Below are 17,483 nucleotides of genomic sequence, written 5' to 3'. Positions count from 1 at the left end.
GCTGGTGAGAAAGGAGTGGACAACGGAGCCAGTCCAGGGACCCCGGCACATGGTTCAAGCCTGGAGTGATCACAGTGCCACAGGCCGAAGTCGAGGAGTGTAAGGGCGGGTTCTTGTCCTCGTCCCTACAACGGAGTCGGTCTATCCTGGTGTTGCCCTTTGCGTCTGTATCAAGACTACCGGAGGGTCGTGCGGAGAGGATTGAGCTCCACATATTGTTGGAGTTGTCTCTCAGACAGTCTGACATTTAATAAAAAGAGGTACATGTCGGTTTGCTGTGTGCCTGTGCATGGTCCACACTGAAATACACATTTACACAATAACGATCACTCGGACATTAACAAACCATCACAAGTTCCAAAGAGATAATGGCTATCACTGATTCCCCAAAACAATGTTTGCCTGCAACATTACATAACTCCGGGATGGCAATTTATCTCCCAAACATAGAGTAATATTCCGAGCAGGAGACGCCTTACACCCAGCTAAAACACAGCAGGACACACGCTCCAAGGGTCCTCCCATCTTACAACGTTACCTTGGAGACATAACGATCTGGGATTCTGCTCTTCCAATCATTCCCAGCGGCGGCACCCTGTCCACAGGGCTCTCCCAGGTGACTGGCTCTGCGGGTTGAGCCACCGGGACTGCTGGTGTCAGCTCTTCCTCCTCCAGCTCCTAGTAGAGAAATGAAAGATAACGTTAGGAAACTGTTGTAAATAAAGGTAGCGTAGTCCGTGTGGTTCCTTGTAGTTCCTTTGTTCATGTAAGATGGTTAGTTAAAAATAAGAAGGGGGAACCCCACCAGGAGCGGCCTCCTGCCGCTCAGCCCTCATCCAACGGACAGACTTACACACTCAACAGGCTATATAAAACTCTGGGGAAAAAAAGAAAAAGGTAAGACTTCGCAAACAATTAGGATAACCCACCTGTCCGATGTGACCGCTTGCCAGCCTGGATAGAACCAGTGAATTCTGCCTCCCACCGGGTGGCTGTGACCCGGGAAGGGTACATTAAGGGGCCTATGCAGTTGGGGCTGAACTTGACCTCCAGGGCGCTGGTCACGACAACCTCTCCTGCAAAACTGTGTGTCCCACATTCTAACAGGCTCTCACGTCATACATTCTACACACTCAGCTTACTCAGAAGAATCTTCCCCCTGTTACCTTCCTTAAACAAGTTACAAGTTGTGTAGAACACAGCTGCCCGCCTAGTAGCAAATGCCCTACCAAGAACGGCTTCTATCCCACTTCTCAAAAGACTCCACTGGCTCCCTGTGAGAAAGCGGGTGAAATTTAAGATAGGCCGCACTGTTCATAAATCCCTGAATGGACAGGGGCCTTCCTACTTATCTGCTAAACCTATCAAATACACCCCCCCACGGCCCCTTTGAACAGACTCCAAGCTAATCCTTTGTACCCCTAGAATCAAAACGGTGCGCAAGGGTGGCAAAGCTTTTACACATTTTGCCCCTACTCTCTGGCACAAACAGTCCCTCCAGCTTCGCGATTGCCAGAGCCTCTCTCAATTCAGGAAGCTTTTGAAAACCTTTCTTTTCGGATTCTCTTTCTTGGTCTTGTAGTGTAGTTCCTATATTCCCAATAGGCTCTGCGCATTGGAATAATATATACTATAGAATTGACGTCGGACTTAGGTCGACTAGGTCTCTATCGAATATATTAAACTTAATTGTGAGTGCCAGCTAGCTCAGAGGTCACTAGAAACTTTCTCGAATGAACAAGAAGGGATTAGTTTCTGACAACCGCATAAACATGACAACTTTGTTTCCCCAAGAAGAAACGTATCTTCAGAGTCTAGAAACAATAGACAGATATTTTACTCAGTCATTCGTGCAAGCTTTGTTTCATCAGAGGTGCAGGGAAATAGAGAGACGGGCGTTTTCAATAAAAGTATTTATTGAACAGTCTTCTTTCTCATGCAGAAGAAATGAACTGCTACAATCGTGATACTGGCTGCAAAGTATAATACGTACAGCAAGAAAAGTATTATAAAATAATACTATAAAAGCATGGTATGGTTTCTAAGCCATAAAATACATACATAAATAAATAAAGACTAAAAGTACTCAACTGGTGCTTCTAAAATACGCCTACCCCGATGTACCTAATTTAAGTCTTGTATGAGGGAAGAAGTAAGTGTGGTATAGCATAAGTTTAGTATTCTTTTGCCAAGAATCTATCCAATATTTCTCTTAGGGTCTAATGAGCTCCGTACCTTGGTTTAGAATGTAGGAGGTCTGGTATCTCTGTCTCAGGACTCGATTTCCCAACACCCCGCGAGGGTAGCGTGGAAACACTGGAGCTGGATTTCTCGGCAAGAGAAAAGACAGCGTCTTTCTCAGTACATCTTCTGAAGGGTCGGCTTCCTTCGGCACTTGCTGTAGCAGGATGCGTCGGGCAAGTAGATAGTCAAACTTGCCCTGCTTGCTAGGGCAAGTGTGGGCATATTTATACCTTGAAGGTGCCGAGTTTGACGTAAGGTTGGACATAATAACGTCATCAAAGAGTCTCAGTTCTTTGAAAACCCCATGAGTTCTTGGACAAATCAATATTCAAGCAAGGGGAAGTCCCTGACTGCTTAAGCCTATTTTTCCAAGAAATCGTTGTGGTTTTTCGGAACTAGTGGAAGTGTCCATGCCGTATTTGGACTGCATGGGCCATGTCTAAATATGGTTATGATTTCTATGTCTATATAAAGACAAGGTGTTTTATACCTATATAGGGGCATGAATCAGCAAAATGACACTAGGGTCCTAAAGCGCTATACAACAGTCTGGCTGCAGCACACCGTCCTAAGTGCAGAGAAACCTCTTTGGGGTGATTTAGCGCTATATAAATTAATATTAACAATAACGGTTTCTCTGCCCGCATTGTGTTTGCTCCCGCTTGAAGGGAGCATTTCTGAACCGCCCGCCAAGTAGGAGCAAACACAAAGTTTTCTCCCAGCTGGTGGGTGCTTTAAAAATGCTCCCACCGTCTGGTAGCAGACTTTTGATTCATTTCCCTGTCCACACTGATGCGGGAACGGAAACAGATCAAAATGTTGCTCCTGCACCGAGGGAACAGCATAAACTGCTGCTCCCCTTGGGCCCCTCCACTTTAAATTTAGTAATGGCCCAGGTTATGGGGTACCCACAGCCTAACAAGGCTCGGGGAGAGGACCCACATAGCCCTTCTCTCCTTTAGTAAATAAAAAAACAGCCCTGGTGCATGTGAAACTCTGAAGAAAGAAAGTGAGGAAAATATGCAAGACCTGGTTCAGCGAACTGTTTGCTCTGGATTCTCATTTTTAATTATAAATTGAGATTAGTCGGCTAATAGAATATCGAAGTGACGAGCATCAAAACTGTCCACGTGTGTGCTATACCATGCTCATCCAGAAATGGCTTCATCTCATCTGAAACAGATTGTGTACCATTATCTGTGGCAGGTTCACTGGGGCAACCTTGTTTGCCAAACTTCCCCTGTAAAAAAGTATTGCTGTTGTTGGGAGTGTAGCACAGGGTCTTTCTGCTGCCCACCGACTGTCTAACAATGAAACATTAAACTATGTTGAGGCCAATCACCACTGACGCAGTAACAGGAGATGTTTTTAATGGAGGTGGACTTGTTTTGTCTAATTGGCCTTGTATTAGGGAGAAGGCATGTAGGTCACAGAGCGAGACTAAGCAAGGGCAGTTTTATGGCAAAGGATGCGTCACTTACTGGTATGCTGTCCACACGAGCCCCTATAGTTTCCTCCAGACAGTGTAGTAATTCATGTGGAGATGGGAACCCAGAAATGGTTGAGCTCTGGATCGGTTCAAAGAGGGAGTTTGAACCACAAGAACTGTGGTGTCTGGGGCAGCGACAGTCTGGGAAAGGGACCCTGAAGTGTGAGGGAAGACCATAGCTGGAAAATACCTCCAACCAGAGCCATATGCAACAAACTATATGCCAGCTGCATGCTAGGTCCCTTGACTGGCTTTGCAGAATTACAGGTCCCGGGCCGCAGAACCACTGTTTGTTGGCTCCATGTTGTCAGCCATCTTGAATTCTTGAGCATTACTCAAGACAAACGATGAGTCTGGAAGTCTTGAAAACAGCCTGAGAAGAAAACAAAAAAAGAGAACCGACCCAAACCGGTTCTGAAAGTGCAGACTAAGAATTCACATCCTGTCTGCTGTACCTGTGTAAGAGTGGGAGCTGCCGACTCACTTCTTGTTCCATCTCTTTGACCAAAGACAGGGAAGCTTCACAGGTTACTCACTGTTACTGAAGCATAACCAGAGCTGCTTTCTGCCTGACAGGCAGCTTCCCAGAGGTGAGGGGACCTGCAGGTGGTCTGGAGAAACTTTTTTCTCTGGCCTTGGAGTGCCGGGCGAGTACTGCCTGAGTGAAGAAGGAAGGAGTGAGCCAACCCTTCAGAAGGGGCAGACAAGAGCGGCTGACCCTGGTGATGTTCACCACAGGGAGGTCCACCGGTTAACCATGGTACTATGGTTTGTCCACCAGATTCAAGAAGAGTTTGCCTGCCCTGCTCCCGACTCAAAGCCAGTACCTGAACCGGAGTGGTGTGTCTCTTGCGTTGCTTAAGTGTGTCGGAGTGAATGCTGTCAAAACTGCTGTCACAGCTGCGGCACTAGACAACGTAGAACCAAACGGCCTGCAGCACCAAAGAAGGAATCGGTGTTGACTTGTAGCACTGGTCTGTGTGTCCAAAGTGACCACTGCTAGCATGCCAAACGCATTTACATTGGCGGCACCATTAGGCCCAGGAAAGAAAGAATTCAGGAGCAGATTCGTGCTATCGGAAATGACAACAAGAATTATCCTTTAGCTGTGCATTTTAACACTTGCCACGGGTCTGGCAAATTGCCGTAAGATTCCGTGGCATTGGGGTGGCACCGGATCATCCGCGAGGAGGTGATAGGACACAAGTGTTGAGGAAATTGGAGACAAGCTGGATAACAAAACTTAGGGCTGTAGACTTCGGTTTCAACACAGATAGGAAACTTTACGTTTTCAAATGATTAATTATTGGATCACATTATTTGGGTTTCTGCATAAATGAATGGACACACTTTTATGAGAAAATGACCTGTATCTCTGCTTATCCGAACATATGCAGAGAGAGTTACCCTTGTTGTCAGCAACACCGGTTGTAGGAGAGTAGGGTCTGCTATCCTATGGTCACCCCAAATTTTTGCTTTTTGCTTCACTGGTTTTCGACTACTGAGGCTGTGGGCCTGCTGATCAGACCCCCAGCCTGCTGTTCTCTCACTAAATTAATGACACATGTGCTATAGGCACATACCAATTGGAAATGGACTCCTTGTCAGCCCCTGTAGAAGGCACTATAGGTGCACAGGGCACAGGAGCCACTAAGGCCTACCAGGGGCTGCAGCATATCTTTTGCCACCCCTGGCTGGTTCTTAAATTGACACAACTGGCTGATCACTCAGCTGGGGTAAGGTGGTGTACACACCCCTTGCTTAGATATAGTATACCTATGTCTAAACCTATATCTGGACACATGTAAACCTGTGAGCCACTCCTATAGGCAGGCCTCCCCAATCCTGGAGGCTGGGTGCATGGTTTTTATGTGAGATGGAGCTCTAGCATGAGCTGAGCCTGTCTGCAGCCGTCGGGAACAAATCCCTAAGCTGTTTCAGGATAATGCCATACCATATACTATTAAGTGCCTTATAATCCTCGCGGTTATTTAGCAACTTTGGTTTGGCTTTATCAAAACATGTCGTGTAAGGTGTCATACGCTTTGGAATACCATCCCCTCGCCAGTTCTGGCGACGGGGATGGCATTCCACCCCTCTAGAGGGGTAAGACATGTTACTTCACTTTAATGCGGTTGATTTCTCCAAAGGCCTTAAGATCCACAAAATGGATGCCTCTGCCACAGACAAATGTCTGGACCCCTGGAGCTGACCGAAACTCAGTCAAGGGGGTCCTGGACAAAGGGTTTCCTGTCACAGGAGGGTGTCACCGCCCTCCAGACAGGAGATAGTGTATTGTAGCAGGGAGGTTTGAAAGAAACCAGACACTGCCTGGGGCGCACAAGGCTGCCCCTTGCATAATCCGGCCAAACCGGTTCTGGGGCACTCCAGCCCTCGTGCCAGGGCGGCCTGGATCAAAGGAAGGGGGTGTATCCACCCACTTCCTGGGTCCCACCCATAGGAGGGGACCTAGCAGGTAATCACGCCCACCAGATTCGAATAAGAGTGGGAGCAGTGCCAATGCACATCAGATTTCCTGGAAGAAACATTTGAAACGATATTCTGGACCCTTCGCCCTCCATCTCAACGTGGAAGCCCGAAGAATCTCCCTTGTGGTCAAGGAGTGACCACCCTGCAGCAGCAGGCACCATCCAGCCCTCGACGTCTACTTAGTTGCAGTTCCTGCCGGAACTCGAGCGACTGAGATCGACGAGATCAAGCCTGCCCAGCTTCTAACAGCCCGATCCACAGTCCCTGCAAAGCTGAGACCCGTGGAGGCGACCGGAAGCGTGGGGCACGCCATCTTGAAGTGACCACGAGACGCTGACCGTGCAGCCCACGAGTGACCCTCGAAGCTGTACACCGGGGTTTGAGAAGCCCCCACCCTGAGCTACTCCTGAGCCGAAGTTCAGCCCTCCACACTCGACGAGTGCTGCGTGGGGCCCTTTGGCACGATTTGGCTCAACGCGTTGGCCCGGTCACTTGCCAGCTGGCTTGTGGTCCCTGTGCCGACGAACTACCTAAGAAGACTTGTGATTCTGGTTGCTCCAGATCCACACCAGCTCCCCTGAAAAGGAGCCCCGACTCTGACCTTCCTGGTCCGAGTGAGAAGCCATCTTCCGATCCTGCGTGGATTGCTCTTACCAAGGCTTGTTTGCTCCAAACTTGAAGCCGACTGCACCGACGGTGAGAGCCTGCGTGGGACAGATCGTGACCTGCTCCTGGACGTCGCAGATGCCCCAGAGCCCACGTGACAGCGGAGAGAAGCTCCTCGACGACCACCTGATTGCGCCCGACATTGCCTGGTTCCGTCCTGGTTCCACCCTGGTCACTGCTGAGTGACCCAGACTCTGTCCCCTCTGCTTTCAGGTACTCTACAACTTGAGTCCACCCTTGGACTCCACCGGACACTTCATCTTTAACCCGCCTGCAGCCCTTTCAGCTCCAAGCACCAAGAGCCTGCGTGTCAAAACCCGACGCCACTTCGACCCTGTGCACCCACTTCCTGTGGGTGAGGTAACTTTGCTCCGCCGGTGTTCCCACACTGGTGCACACCTCTAGGGTCTGTGTGTTAAGTTTTGTTCCTCTAGGTTCAGCGGAAGTGTCCTTAAACTTTAACTCTTTGACTTTTACGCACCATTGGTTAACATTGGTGCATGCGTGCGCTTTCCGCACATCTCCCGAATCCCGAGGGCCATTCCCGACTTCAGCATTGCTTGTCCTGACTGCTCCCAGCGATTCCCTAGGCCCTAGGCCTAACCACTGCTCGAGTGGCATCTCTTATACCACTTGTTTAGTATATGGTTTGAGTGGCCACCCGCCCTCATCCATAATTGTGCAACTTGTATGTTTAAACAGTGCTTTTTGATTTAACGCTTGTGCCCCTTTATTCATAAAGAATACTGGGGATTGTTTTTAGTAATAAACACATATATTTTTATAATATATACTTGTGTGGTGTCCTTTCATTTGGTATTACAGGATTGTATGTGGTAAAACAGCTCGCTTAACACGACCTCTTAAGTTAAGCCTTTAGGCTGCTTAGTCCATGCTACCCCTAGGATAGCTTGTCTAATAAGGTTGACTTACAACCAGACACCATAAGGGATTGTTTGGTCAGGTAGTAGGTGGTTCCAGAATTGGAAACATCCCCTACCAGGCCAACTTCTCACATTGGTGAGCAGCGGTGCGGATTTGAGCTTGCTGTTGTTTTACCATTGCAATCTTTATATCAAATTGAAAGATCACATCAAGTACCTCTAGGTACATATAAATCAAAAGCTTAGCATATTAAGTTCTACTGAACTTAGTAGTTGTAGGTTGAAGGGAGTAGCACACCCCTGACTACAACTCACTAGCAAGGTCCAGTAGGAAAACACTTAGTGTAGGTAAGTGCACCACTTACACCTCACTAGTAACCATGTCTGACACAGGAAAGGCCTCAGGGTCTAGTCCTGTGACAGTTGACCCTACCCAGGCAACTTTTGGATATGACAAACTAACCCGCAGAGACTTGATTGCCTTGTGCAAAGCAAGAGGGTTAAAAAGGGGCAGAAGCCCCACCTGCCTAATCCTGGTAGAAATCCTAGAACAGGATGACTTAGAGAAGGCAAAAGCAGCTTCCCTAGATACAGGAACTGGAGGGAACCCCCCTGCAGTTGATCCCCCTGAAGAGGAGGATGATGATGACTTGGATGAGGACTCAGAGGTTGAGGACTTAGAAGTACAGGATCAGGGTAGCCAGGTCCCAGTTGGTAGGCTTAGCCAGGCCAACTTGGACCTACTGGGGAATGGAGAGGGCCAGCACCTCCCCAGAACCCAACATGTTATTCTCCCAGGCAACAGAAGAGTGAGATCCCCCTCAGGGGACTCTCATATTTCTAGTGCCTCCAGAGAATCACAGAGAGGCATGAATGCTTCTCAAAAGCTAGAGCATAGGGCCAGAATGAGGGCTGTAAAACTCCAGATAGAGAGGGAGGAGGTAGCCTTGGCTCAAGCTAGACTTGCCTTGGCAAGAGAGCAGAAATTAAGTGGCTTAGATGTCACTGGTGGCAGCAATTTTCCAAGAGAAAAAGACAGGGCCTATGATAATAGAAACCTGACCAAAATTGTGCCCCCCTTTAAAGTAGGGGATGACATCCACAAATGGATGACTGCTCTTGAGAGAGCCTGCATGGTACAGCAGGTTCCTGAGAATCAGTGGGCTGCAATTTTGTGGTACTCCTTTTCTGAGAAAGGGAGGGACAGGCTCCTCACAGTTAGACCTGAGGATGCCAAAAACTACTCTGTTTTGAAGAGTGCGCTCATTGAAGGGTATGGCCTAACCACTGAGCAATACAGGTTGTTGTTCAGAGACACCCAGAAAGCACAGACTCAAGACTGGACTGATTTTGTGGAGTGTGCCACTAAGGCTTTGGAGGGTTGGTTACAGGGAAGTAAAGTTTCAGACTATACAGGATTGTACAATCTTATGATGAGAGAACAGATCCTTAATAACTGTACAAACCAGCTGTTGCATCAATACCTTATTGACTCTGATCTGACCTCTCCCCAAGAATTGGGAAAGAAGGCAGACAAATGGGTCAGAACAAGGATTAAGCAGAAACCGCAGAACCAAGGTGGTGACCAGAAGAAAACAGACCAGAAGGGTGGTAATCAGAATCAGAAAGATAAAGAAAAAGACCAGAAGTCTTCAGGCCCCCAAACTAATAGTAAGGAGGGTGGTTCCCAAACTGGTAACAAGAAGAAGAAGAACAAAGGTCCAAAGACACCTTGGTGTAATACCTGCAAATCAGTTTCACACTGGGGCAGTGAGTGCACCAAGGCAAATCCAGTTCCCACCACTACAGCTCCTAAAGCAACTGCAACCCCAAGTACAGTAAGCAGTGGTGGAACACAGTCCAAGGGTGTAGCTGGGTTGACCCTGGGTATTGAAGTAGGATCTGGCCTAGTCAGAGTCCCTACACAGGCAGTTCTCCTGTATGATGTGGACATTGAGTTGCCCACTGCAGTAAGCCCCACTAACCTGGGCAAATACAGGCAGACTCCCTTAATAAATGAGAAACTGGCTCAAGCTTACAGGGACACATGTGCTAGTGTCACCATGGTGACCCCTGGCTTTGTGGACCCTGGACAGATTGTACTAGGAGAGAGCTACCTAGTAACCAATGCAAGCAACTCCACTACCTCCCATAGTGTGGCAGTTGTGAACTTCTCCTGGGGAGGGGTTGATGGCCTAAAGAAAGTTGTGGTGAGTGCAGACCTACCAGTAGACTGTCTGTTAGGCAATGACCTTGAAAGCTCAGCATGGTCAGAAGTGGAGTACAGGACTCATGCAGAAATGCTAGGGATTTCAGAGCATGTCCTTGCCATGACAAGGGCTCAGGCTAAGAAGTGCCTTCCTGAACCAGTGGTGGATCTTGAGACAATAGACCAGCCACAACCCAAGAGAAGGAGCAAGAGAGGAAAGGCCTCGCCTTCCACCTTGCCCCAGGTTGAGGATCAGGTTTCAGAGGAAACTGATTCTGCAGTCCAAGAGGAGACTGTCTCTGAGGAGCTTGAACCTGACCAGGTTGAGTTCCTGGGGACAGGGGGACCCTCAAGGGCAGACCTGAGGCAGGCTCAATTAGATTGCCCTTCCCTTGAACCCCTCAGACAGCAGGCTGCTGCTGAGGCTGCTGGGGATGCTAAAGGTACCCATACTGTGTATTGGGATGAGGGACTCCTTTACTCAGAGGCTAGAGACCCCAAGCCTGGCATGACCAGGAGGTTGGTCATACCTCTGCAGTTTAGGGGGTTCCTTCTTACCTTGGCCCATGATATTCCCCTTGCAGGACACTTAGGCCAGAACAAGACGTGGGACAGGCTTGTTCCACACTTTCACTGGCCTCACATGTCAGAGGATGTCAAGGAGTTTTGTCGCTCCTGTGTCACTTGCCAAGCCAGTGGTAAGTCAGGTGGCACAACAAAGGCCCCCCTAATACCACTACCTGTGGTGGGGGTCCCCTTTGAGAGAGTTGGAATTGATATTGTGGGTCCAATGGACCCCCAAACAGCATCTGGGAACAGATTCATACTGGTGGTAGTGGATCATGCCACCAGGTACCCAGAGGCTATTCCCCTAAGGACCACCACAGCACCTGTGGTGGCAAAAGCCCTCATTGCAGTTTTCTCAAGAGTGGGCTTTCCTAAGGAGGTACTATCAGATAGAGGGACAAATTTTATGTCCAGCTATCTAAAAGCAATGTGGAAGGAATGTGGAGTAAACTATAAGTTTACCACCCCATATCATCCACAATGCAATGGGCTTGTGGAGAGATTTAACAAGACCCTTAAAGGCATGATAAAAGGATTACCAGAGAAGCTCAGGCGGAAATGGGACATTCTTTTACCCTGCCTGCTCTTTGCTTACAGAGAGGTCCCACAGAAGGGGGTTGGCTACAGCCCTTTTGAACTTTTGTTTGGCCACCCTGTGAGAGGTCCATTGTGTTTGGTGAAGGAAGGATGGGAGTTACCTCTCAAAAAGCCCAAACTAGACATAGTGGACTATGTACTTGGTCTCCGCTCCAGGATGGCTGAGTACATGGAAAGAGCATCCAAAAACCTGGAGGCCAGCCAAGAATTGCAGAAAGCTTGGCATGACCAAAAGGCTGTGCTGGTAGAGTTCCAACCAGGACAGAAGGTATGGGTACTGGAGCCAGTGGCTCCAGCAGCACTCCAAGACAAATGGAGTGGACCCTATCCTATTATTGAGAAGAAAGGGGAAGTCACCTACTTGGTAGACTTTGGAACACCCAGGAGCCCTCACAGGGTAATCCATGTGAATCGCTTGAAAGCATTTGTAGACAGGGAGGACATGAGCTTGCTCATGGCCACAGATGGGGAACAGGAGGAAGAGAGTGACCCTCTCCCAGACCTGCTTTCTCAGAACCCTGATGATGGTTCAGTTGATGGAGTAGCCTTGGCAGGCAGCCTCACTGACCAGCAACAGAGGGACTGCAGACAAGTTTTGCAGGCTCACAGGCAAATGTTTTCACTCACACCCAGCCAAACTGACTGGTGTACCCATGTTGTGGACACTGGTGACAGTCTGCCTGTCAAGAATAAGATCTACAGGCAACCTGATCATGTCAGGGATTGCATCAAGGCTGAGGTGCAAAAGATGTTGGAGCTTGGAGTGATTGAGCCATCAGAGAGCCCATGGGCCAGCCCAGTAGTCCTGGTGCCAAAACCTCATACCCAAGATGGTAAGAGAGAAATGAGGTTTTGCGTGGATTACAGGGGTCTCAATGCTGTCACTAGGACAGATGCTCACCCCATTCCAAGAGCAGATGAGCTCATTGACAGATTGGCTTCTGCCAAGTTTCTGAGCACATTTGATCTGACAGCTGGCTACTGGCAAATCAGACTAGCCGAGGAGTCAAAAGCCAAAACAGCATTCTCTACCCCTAGTGGACATTATCAGTTTGTGGTAATGCCCTTTGGTTTGAAGAATGCACCTGCCACTTTCCAAAGGTTGGTGAACCAAGTCCTTACTGGGTTGGATGACTTTTGTGCAGCTTATCTAGATGATATTGCTGTCTTTAGCTCCACCTGGGAGGATCACCTGATCCACCTGAAGAAAGTTTTGGAGGCCCTGCAAAAGGCAGGCCTAACTATCAAGGCCACAAAGTGCCAGATAGGGCAGAGTAAGGTTGTATACCTGGGCCACCTAGTAGGTGGAGGCCAGGTTCAGCCACTGGAAAGCAAAATCCAGGCCATACAGGACTGGGCTCCTCCAGTTACCCAGACACAAGTCAGAGCCTTCTTGGGCCTGACTGGGTATTACAGAAAGTTTGTGAAAAACTATGGGTCTATAGTGACACCATTAAATGACTTGACATCCAAGAAGATGCCAAAAAAGGTTCAGTGGACAGTTAGCTGTCAGAAGGCATTTGAAGACCTGAAGAAGGCCATGTGCTCTGCACCTATCCTAAAGAGTCCTGACTACTCCAAACAGTTCATTGTTCAGACAGATGCTTCTGAGTTGGGGGTGGGAGCTGTACTCTCACAACTTAATCAAGATGGTCAAGACCAGCCAATTGCTTTCATTAGCAGGAGGCTAACCCCAAGAGAAAAACGTTGGTCAGCTATTGAGAGGGAGGCCTTTGCTGTGGTTTGGGCATTAAAGAAGTTGAGGTCCTACTTGTTTGGAACTCACTTCCTGGTGCAAACAGACCATAAGCCCCTCTTATGGCTTAATCAGATGAAGGGTGAAAATCCCAAACTGCTCAGGTGGTCCATTTCCCTACAGGGGATGGACTTTACAGTGGAGCACCGCCCAGGGACTGACCATGGTAATGCAGATGGTCTCTCCAGGTACTTCCACTTAGAACATGAAGACTTATCTGGTCAAGGTTAGTTTAATGTCCCTGCGTTTGGGGGGGGGGTTGTGTAGGAGAGTAGGGTCTGCTATCCTATGGTCACCCCAAATTTTTGCTTTTTGCTTCACTGGTTTTCGACTACTGAGGCTGTGGGCCTGCTGATCAGACCCCCAGCCTGCTGTTCTCTCACTAAATTAATGACACATGTGCTATAGGCACATACCAATTGGAAATGGACTCCTTGTCAGCCCCTGTAGAAGGCACTATAGGTGCACAGGGCACAGGAGCCACTAAGGCCTACCAGGGGCTGCAGCATATCTTTTGCCACCCCTGGCTGGTTCTTAAATTGACACAACTGGCTGATCACTCAGCTGGGGTAAGGTGGTGTACACACCCCTTGCTTAGATATAGTATACCTATGTCTAAACCTATATCTGGACACATGTAAACCTGTGAGCCACTCCTATAGGCAGGCCTCCCCAATCCTGGAGGCTGGGTGCATGGTTTTTATGTGAGATGGAGCTCTAGCATGAGCTGAGCCTGTCTGCAGCCGTCGGGAACAAATCCCTAAGCTGTTTCAGGATAATGCCATACCATATACTATTAAGTGCCTTATAATCCTCGCGGTTATTTAGCAACTTTGGTTTGGCTTTATCAAAACATGTCGTGTAAGGTGTCATACGCTTTGGAATACCATCCCCTCGCCAGTTCTGGCGACGGGGATGGCATTCCACCCCTCTAGAGGGGTAAGACATGTTACTTCACTTTAATGCGGTTGATTTCTCCAAAGGCCTTAAGATCCACAAAATGGATGCCTCTGCCACAGACAAATGTCTGGACCCCTGGAGCTGACCGAAACTCAGTCAAGGGGGTCCTGGACAAAGGGTTTCCTGTCACAGGAGGGTGTCACCGCCCTCCAGACAGGAGATAGTGTATTGTAGCAGGGAGGTTTGAAAGAAACCAGACACTGCCTGGGGCGCACAAGGCTGCCCCTTGCATAATCCGGCCAAACCGGTTCTGGGGCACTCCAGCCCTCGTGCCAGGGCGGCCTGGATCAAAGGAAGGGGGTGTATCCACCCACTTCCTGGGTCCCACCCATAGGAGGGGACCTAGCAGGTAATCACGCCCACCAGATTCGAATAAGAGTGGGAGCAGTGCCAATGCACATCAGATTTCCTGGAAGAAACATTTGAAACGATATTCTGGACCCTTCGCCCTCCATCTCAACGTGGAAGCCCGAAGAATCTCCCTTGTGGTCAAGGAGTGACCACCCTGCAGCAGCAGGCACCATCCAGCCCTCGACGTCTACTTAGTTGCAGTTCCCGCCGGAACTCGAGCGACTGAGATCGACGAGATCAAGCCTGCCCAGCTTCTAACAGCCCGATCCACAGTCCCTGCAAAGCTGAGACCCGTGGAGGCGACCGGAAGCGTGGGGCACGCCATCTTGAAGTGACCACGAGACGCTGACCGTGCAGCCCACGAGTGACCCTCGAAGCTGTACACCGGGGTTTGAGAAGCCCCCACCCTGAGCTACTCCTGAGCCGAAGTTCAGCCCTCCACACTCGACGAGTGCTGCGTGGGGCCCTTTGGCACGATTTGGCTCAACGCGTTGGCCCGGTCACTTGCCAGCTGGCTTGTGGTCCCTGTGCCGACGAACTACCTAAGAAGACTTGTGATTCTGGTTGCTCCAGATCCACACCAGCTCCCCTGAAAAGGAGCCCCGACTCTGACCTTCCTGGTCCGAGTGAGAAGCCATCTTCCGATCCTGCGTGGATTGCTCTTACCAAGGCTTGTTTGCTCCAAACTTGAAGCCGACTGCACCGACGGTGAGAGCCTGCGTGGGACAGATCGTGACCTGCTCCTGGACGTCGCAGATGCCCCAGAGCCCACGTGACAGCGGAGAGAAGCTCCTCGACGACCACCTGATTGCGCCCGACATTGCCTGGTTCCGTCCTGGTTCCACCCTGGTCACTGCTGAGTGACCCAGACTCTGTCCCCTCTGCTTTCAGGTACTCTACAACTTGAGTCCACCCTTGGACTCCACCGGACACTTCATCTTTAACCCGCCTGCAGCCCTTTCAGCTCCAAGCACCAAGAGCCTGCGTGTCAAAACCCGACGCCACTTCGACCCTGTGCACCCACTTCCTGTGGGTGAGGTAACTTTGCTCCGCCGGTGTTCCCACACTGGTGCACACCTCTAGGGTCTGTGTGTTAAGTTTTGTTCCTCTAGGTTCAGCGGAAGTGTCCTTAAACTTTAACTCTTTGACTTTTACGCACCATTGGTTAACATTGGTGCATGCGTGCGCTTTCCGCACATCTCCCGAATCCCGAGGGCCATTCCCGACTTCAGTATTGCTTGTCCTGACTGCTCCCAGCGATTCCCTAGGCCCTAGGCCTAACCACTGCTCGAGTGGCATCTCTTATACCACTTGTTTAGTATATGGTTTGAGTGGCCACCCGCCCTCATCCATAATTGTGCAACTTGTATGTTTAAACAGTGCTTTTTGATTTAACGCTTGTGCCCCTTTATTCATAAAGAATACTGGGGATTGTTTTTAGTAATAAACACATATATTTTTATAATATATACTTGTGTGGTGTCCTTTCATTTGGTATTACAGGATTGTATGTGGTAAAACAGCTCGCTTAACACGACCTCTTAAGTTAAGCCTTTAGGCTGCTTAGTCCATGCTACCTCTAGGATAGCTTGTCTAATAAGGTTGACTTACAACCAGACACCATAAGGGATTGTTTGGTCAGGTAGTAGGTGGTTCCAGAATTGGAAACATCCCCTACCAGGCCAACTTCTCACACCGGTAGATATGTATAAACATAAACTTTCTATCTCATGTGTCTGCAATTTTACATCCTTACCTTTAGAATTACCTCTAGGCGTCAGACTGAATCTGCAGAATTTTTTCGTAGCAGTACACCTGCACATTGGTAGGTGGAGTCGGTCGACTCCGCATCTGTCGTCAGCGGCATGGTCGCCGGGATAACATCAGTGTCTACTTCCACGCCGCTTCTGCATGCTGACGTCAATTCTGACAGGTCTTTCCATGCCAGAAGTGTAGAGCCATGCAAGACACTTACCACTGGTGTGTCACAACTAAGGCCCCGCAAGGGAGTCCCTATCCCTAGAAGTCAGTTCGCAGAACGGGGACGATGGGTGGGGCGGTAAGGAATCTATAACTACACTAGCAGCCCGTCCCGACGTTGTCCGGGTATGAATTGCTGCCGGCCAGTAGTATATTGTTTTGTAGGATTTCGTTTTGATAGCATTTCTTATCTGTGACAGGCCTGTGAAACGCTCCGATTCACAGTGCACTGCTGATGCACTTAAGAGGGCGTGTTCAGTAGTGTGTGAACTCGAGTTTCCCTACTTTATTTTTCCTTGCAATATTATATAGCGTGAACTCGACAACATGACATGAGCAAAATTTACATTACAGAAGAACACATTCATTTGTGGTAGGCACGTGGAGACAAAGCGATTTGCCTGGAATCACAGGATGTTGAGCTGATGCCGAGATTCGAACGTTGCTCCCCAGCTCTAAAGTTCGCAATTCTAGGAGGTGGGTGTAAAAGTGTATGTCGGTGCTGGCCATCAATGAGAGAGACCTGTGCATTTTTCAAATGGGTGGTGAAAAAATAGGAGTATGTTGCTTGAGATGTGGGCCGCCGTGCCCCCAATGTACTTACCGGGGGAGGGTAAACACCCATTATTCCGCAACTTTCTTTCCGCATACCATCACTCCGCATACTTTCATTACGAAAGTACCATGACTCCGCAATGCCATTATAACGCATAGCATTACATTTTATATGCTTTTACCACACATACATTTACAACAAAATTCGTTGTAAATGCATGAATGGTAAAAGCATGTTTTTTTAATGTTTGGATAAGGTAAGTATGGGTATAGGGGTGTATGTTTTGGGGTCCTGAGGTATATGTTTTGGGGTGTTGGGTATTTTAAAGGTTCAATTATAGTTTTGGGTTATGGGGTACAGGGGTAGTTTTAGGGTTTAGGGATAGGTATGGGTTTTGGGTACAGGGGTATTTTTAGGGTTCAGGGCTAGGTTTGGGTGTTGGGGTGTAGGGGTATTTTTAGGGTTCAGGGGTAGGTTTGGGTGGTTTTGGGGTACAGGGGTATTTTAAGGGTTCAGGGCTAGGTTTGGGTTTTGGGGTACAGGAGTATTTTAGGGTTCAGGGGGTCGGTTTGGGGGTTCAGGGTTATTTTTAGGGTTCAGGGCTAGGTTTGGGTTTTGAGGTACAGGGGTATTGAATATGCTACTTACCAGTATGCATCTGTTCTTGGCATGTAGGGCTGCTGACATTCATATCTTTAGCATAGATCGCCGTCTAGTGTTGGGTCCGGATGATT

The 17,483-nt window shown here is 48.9% G+C and overlaps 1 protein-coding gene across 4 annotated transcripts in view; it reads right to left on the bottom strand.

The window, feature by feature from the left end:
* LOC144762126 (phosphofurin acidic cluster sorting protein 2-like) overlaps positions 1–17,483 on the bottom strand; it is a 642,794-nt gene that overhangs the window by 154,949 nt on the left and 470,362 nt on the right. For all 4 annotated transcript variants that reach the window (XM_078647259.1, XM_078647257.1, XM_078647258.1 and 1 more), the window contains one exon: positions 539–678. In XM_078647259.1, coding sequence (XP_078503385.1) covers positions 539–678 — 140 coding nt within the window. The remainder of the gene's footprint in view (positions 1–538; positions 679–17,483) is intronic.

The sequence above is a fragment of the Lissotriton helveticus genome, chromosome 6, assembly GCF_964261635.1.
Source record: "Lissotriton helveticus chromosome 6, aLisHel1.1, whole genome shotgun sequence".
Classification (NCBI taxonomy): Eukaryota; Metazoa; Chordata; class Amphibia; order Caudata; family Salamandridae; genus Lissotriton; species Lissotriton helveticus.
This window is presented reverse-complemented; position numbering and strand designations above follow the sequence as displayed.